Source organism: Triticum urartu, unplaced genomic scaffold (genome assembly GCF_003073215.2).
Source record: "Triticum urartu cultivar G1812 unplaced genomic scaffold, Tu2.1 TuUngrouped_contig_4659, whole genome shotgun sequence".
In the NCBI taxonomy this organism is placed as follows: Eukaryota; Viridiplantae; Streptophyta; class Magnoliopsida; order Poales; family Poaceae; genus Triticum; species Triticum urartu.
Genome location: NW_024115265.1, coordinates 2,683 through 7,297, shown reverse-complemented (window position 1 = coordinate 7,297; position 4,615 = coordinate 2,683). Strand labels below are relative to the sequence as shown.

The following is a 4,615-nucleotide window of genomic DNA, read 5'->3' as shown; positions in this document are numbered from 1 at the left end:
CGCGCTACGCGACGGCCCGTCACGGCCGTCGTTCACGCCTCTGTCCGCCCGTCGCTATAAGCCGGCCGTCGCCGCCCTGCTACGACCGGGACTCATGTAACATCCCCCCGATGGTCGTGACAAGACAAGGTGGAATAAATCTAACGCGATCTTATGTTTTCTAGATAAACATTATACTCGACAACAAGTACTCTTCCATCGTTCATGAATATAAGATGTTTTAGTTTTTGTGTGAATCGGATGTATATAGACATGGTTTAGTGTGTTTGTTCACTTGTTTCAATCCTTATGTAGTGTATATATTAAAAATATGTAAAACATCTTATATTTGCAAACGGAGGGAATACATAACACATATTAATATGAAATATAGAAACTACTGTACATTATAAAATTATTACCAGCTACTAATACATTTTATAAATTGAAAAAGGAAATCAGCGAGGCTTCGCCATTTTTCATTTTCGGTCCTCCAGCCTTGCAAGCGCTCGCTAATAAACGGCAGGCACTAATCTCGGGGACGCGCAACGTGGGGGAGCGGGGAGCGCGAGGGACGAAGGAGGGGCAGGGCGAGACCTTCGGGGAGACTCCCACCCATACCGCGCCACCGAGCGAGCGAGATCCCGCCCTTTCCCCTTCTCCACCCACCCGCCCTGCCGGACCCGATCCCGATCTGATCTCGCCGCCGCCGCCGCGCGCCGGACAAGATGGCCCCCGTGTCGGCTCTGGCCAAGTACAAGCTGGTCTTCCTCGGCGACCAGTCCGTCGGCAAGACCAGCATCATCACCCGCTTCATGTACGACAAGTTCGACAACACCTACCAGGCACGGCCCCTCCCCATCCCCCAATCCCGCGCCTGTTGCCTGTTTCAGTTTCTTTCCTCTGTTTTGCCGCTTCCTCTCCTCGAGCCGGGATGGTTGGATCTATCCATGTCATCGAGGCGAGATCCGGCCCGACCGAGCGTTTCAATCTGACCCTGTGAACGGGAGATTAGATCTGTTGATCGGGTGCGTAGCATGTGTGTCCAGCTCTTCTTGATTTGGGGCTTGGGGCGATCCATGGTTACAGTATTTGAGACTTGTGCATCTGCTATTTTACAACCTTTGTCCGTGATGTATCACGGAGCGACGAAATGCTCATGATCCCTGGCTGAGGAAGTTGAATTGGCGTGTGGCCACTGCAATCTTATTTTCTGTGTGATTTGGAATTTAATGCATGAGAAATTGTCCTGCCGTCAATGGTGTCTTCCCAGGATCACAGCGTTGTTTGGTGACAAATGTGCCCAGGCTGCTCGGCCTAGCTTTGACTTGCTGGAGAATTCTGGCGGATGTAACGTAGGGAATTCTAGCTAATACGTACGAGTTGTTTCAATGCCACTTTGCTACCTGAGAAAGAGAGAGGTACCATGACGCCTGTGATTCCAGACGGAACCTTTTGCTAATTCTAGGAGTTCACTATGATACCTGCGAGCCCAATTAGATATGGAATGTTTGCCATTTCTATGACTTAAAGACCTTCAACGCAGTGTAGAATATATGCACAATCTGAACTCTTAACTAACATTGAGCCTCTTCATATGTATATCGGTATACTTACAACAGACTTGGTTTTCCTGGTGAACAATGATGTCTTGTTAACATTGTGCTGTATTATTGTGGGAGTGACGATCAGTTGTTCTGATTCTATTTTCCTGTAACGTACTTCATAGATAAAATGTCTGCTTATAATAATGTATCTAAGTTAATTTCATATGTTATGTTCTTCCCTAAACAGGCTACGATTGGTATTGATTTCCTGTCGAAGACAATGTACCTTGAAGATAGAACTGTGAGACTCCAACTCTGGTATGCTCACATCTGTTACCTCATTACTGACAGACTGTTCTGTCCATTGGAGTGCTGATCATTGTCATATGTATTTTTGTTCTTTATTTTCAGGGATACAGCTGGTCAGGAAAGATTCAGGAGTTTAATTCCAAGCTACATCAGAGACTCTTCAGTTGCTGTTATTGTATTCGATGTTGCAAGTATGCTCTCTCTCTCTCTCATAAATATTTTCTTCATCAAATAATGATTTCTGATGACGCAAAGTTGCAAATTTTACTGGCATCACCCTTATTTATTTTTGTTTCATGCTTCAGGCAGGCAGTCTTTCTTAAACACGTCGAAGTGGATTGAGGAAGTTCGCACTGAGAGGGGCAGTGATGTCATTATTGTGCTTGTTGGGAACAAAACTGACCTTGTGGACAAGAGGTGAGAGTGTGGTTCACATTGCTATCCATTCAATGAGTGCACTATATTTGAGTATTTCCATTTGTTACTACTTGGTCACATGTGATATCCTATGTACTCTCCAGATGTACCAAAATTTGCAGTTCTATTGTTTTGTGTAACTTTTGTTACATGTTGTGAGTGATACTAGCGTAGTTAAGCATAACAAATATGTGAAGCAAAATTAACTAGCACTATTCTGATTATTCTGCTTTGAGTACAACAGATTGTACTCTCAGTCTGATCCACTTGTCGTTTTATTTAAGCAAACTGCCTTTTTGTTTTATTCAGAGTTTCAGACGCATCATGGTGCGTGAATTTATCGCATGTGTTAAATATGGTCAGAACCTCAATTTTCATGGCCTTGTTAATTGGAGATATACAATTCTTTGCAGGCCACATGATATTTGTGTGATCCTTCACCGTCTCACTGAGGGATTAGGCATTTAAGGAACTAGATGATACCCCGCACGTTGTTCTGGGAATATTTGCATTATATTTTGATGATATTTGATTTGTATGGAATGTGAATAGTAATACTATGAAAACTAAAAAATTGTAAATTCAGATGCTTTATTGTGTTTGATTAATGTATTGTAAAATATTTATTAAATATCTCATTTATGTTTGCATGTTGAGATGGACATTTTCTTATGCATGAATACATGTTGTGGTGGTCCTTTTGCCATGCATGTTGCTTGATGATGTGGCATGCTTGCATGTTGAGAGAAATATGTTAGTGGGGGCTAGCTATTTAGATATAGAAGATTTCCCTTGATGTTGTAGTATGACTGAAGTACAAAGTGTATTTATAACCTTGTGGGCGTTGAATTTGTCCCCACATTCCAGAGAAGTCCAAATTGAACCATGTTCCATAAAACATGTTATCCCCCCCTCCCCCCCAACACACAGACACACGCACAAATAATGTTGAAAATCAGTACATCCTTTGACTTGACATCCGGTTGAGTTTGATTTGTTGGGTCAAGTAAGGCAACGAGCGAGCAACCACCTTATACAGGGAGACAAGAAGTTAAGGGAGAAAGAGTGCAATTGTAATATTACTGGCATGGGGTCGATTCAGATGGAACATGTAAACAGAGTGTAAATGAGCTATTTTTTTTCTTAGCTACATTAGCTAAATCACCAATGGTTTTGGATCTCCTTTGTTTGTAAAGTACTAATATGATTGTCACAAATGTTACTCACCTATCTTGCTTAATTTTTATTGCTATCTTGTGCCACAGGCAAGTATCCATTGAGGAAGGGGAAGGCAAGGCAAAGGACCTCGGTGTGATGTTTATTGAAACCAGTGCTAAAGCTGGTTTTAACATTAAGGTGTGCCTTAAAAATGGATATTTTCATTTCATTTAATAAAAGCTGGCTTCATGTTGGTCATAGTATTTTTCTTCTTGAACTCAAAAGCAGCGGAATAGGGTTATTCTCATGAACTGTTCACATGACATTACTTTCTGCTTGTTTTGTATTAACACAAGCACAATTTCTTGACCAGGCTCTGTTCCGCAAGATTGCTGCTGCACTGCCTGGAATGGAGACCCTTTCATCAGCAAAGCAGGAAGACATGGTTGATGTGAACTTAAAGTCCAGCAATGCTAACTCATCTCAGTCGCAGGCACAGGCTGGGGGATGCAGTTGTTAGCTCCAGTCCCCAACACTCGCAGCTCATGATGTCAAAGATCCCATGCCCATCAAACAGCAACCCTACCTTACTGCTTCCCTCTCGGTCTCAGGAGGATTGATTGTCTCACGGCAGTTGAGTCCATGATCCAAGTCAATGAACGAGAACCATTTCGTTGGAAAGATACGTTTTTATGTGTTCTTAGTATTTTGTCAGTGGCCTAAGCTAGCAACAGTGTATAGTTGGGTTGGCACTGTGAACTCCTATCGCTCGGCTGAGTATTAGAGTAAGTGATTGGTTTATGTTTCAACCTATATTTACATCGCCCATCTTGTTGCAGTCAGCCCGAGTCCTGTGTTTTAAAAATGGTGTACTGAATATATATATATATATATATATATATATATTGGAATTTCTGTAAGCTAATAAGTCCTGTGTTACTCCAGGTATTTGAGCACTATAGTGCTTGGTTTATGGTTCCAATCACAGATAGCCAGGCCTACCGAAAATGAATTCACATGAAATTCATCCTTCCGTTATTGACAATTGTCGGGCTGGATACAACAATTGCTACGCCTGCGGATAAATTTTCCCAAATAATGATAAGCATCACACTGGCACGTAGTAATACCACCCTGAAGTTTTTATAACTAAAATTGCCATCAAAAAATAAAACGACCCCCTCCCCCCTCCCCCCCCCCCTTTC

General features: G+C 42.3%; 1 protein-coding gene across 1 annotated transcript; it reads left to right on the top strand.

Annotated features, from left to right (window-relative positions):
- Positions 1–468: 468 nt before the first annotated feature.
- Positions 469–4,252, top strand: LOC125528134 (ras-related protein RABH1b). The gene is made up of 6 exons (XM_048692643.1): positions 469–824; positions 1,774–1,844; positions 1,938–2,026; positions 2,141–2,252; positions 3,518–3,608; positions 3,784–4,252. Exons 1-6 carry the CDS (start codon positions 708–710, stop codon positions 3,928–3,930), a joined length of 627 nt encoding a protein of 208 aa, XP_048548600.1. The 5' UTR covers positions 469–707; the 3' UTR covers positions 3,931–4,252.
- The last annotated feature ends 363 nt before the right edge of the window (positions 4,253–4,615 follow it).

Bases quoted from the DNA above. Each gene is read 5' to 3' on its own strand.
- LOC125528134 (XM_048692643.1), top strand. From the start codon at position 708: ATGGCCCCCGTGTCGGCTCTGGCCAAGTACAAGCTGGTCTTCCTCGGC. The intron at 2,027-2,140 runs GTATGCTCTCTC...TTCATGCTTCAG, and splicing joins TATTGTATTCGATGTTGCAA to GCAGGCAGTCTTTCTTAAAC. The intron at 2,253-3,517 runs GTGAGAGTGTGG...CTTGTGCCACAG, and splicing joins ACTGACCTTGTGGACAAGAG to GCAAGTATCCATTGAGGAAG.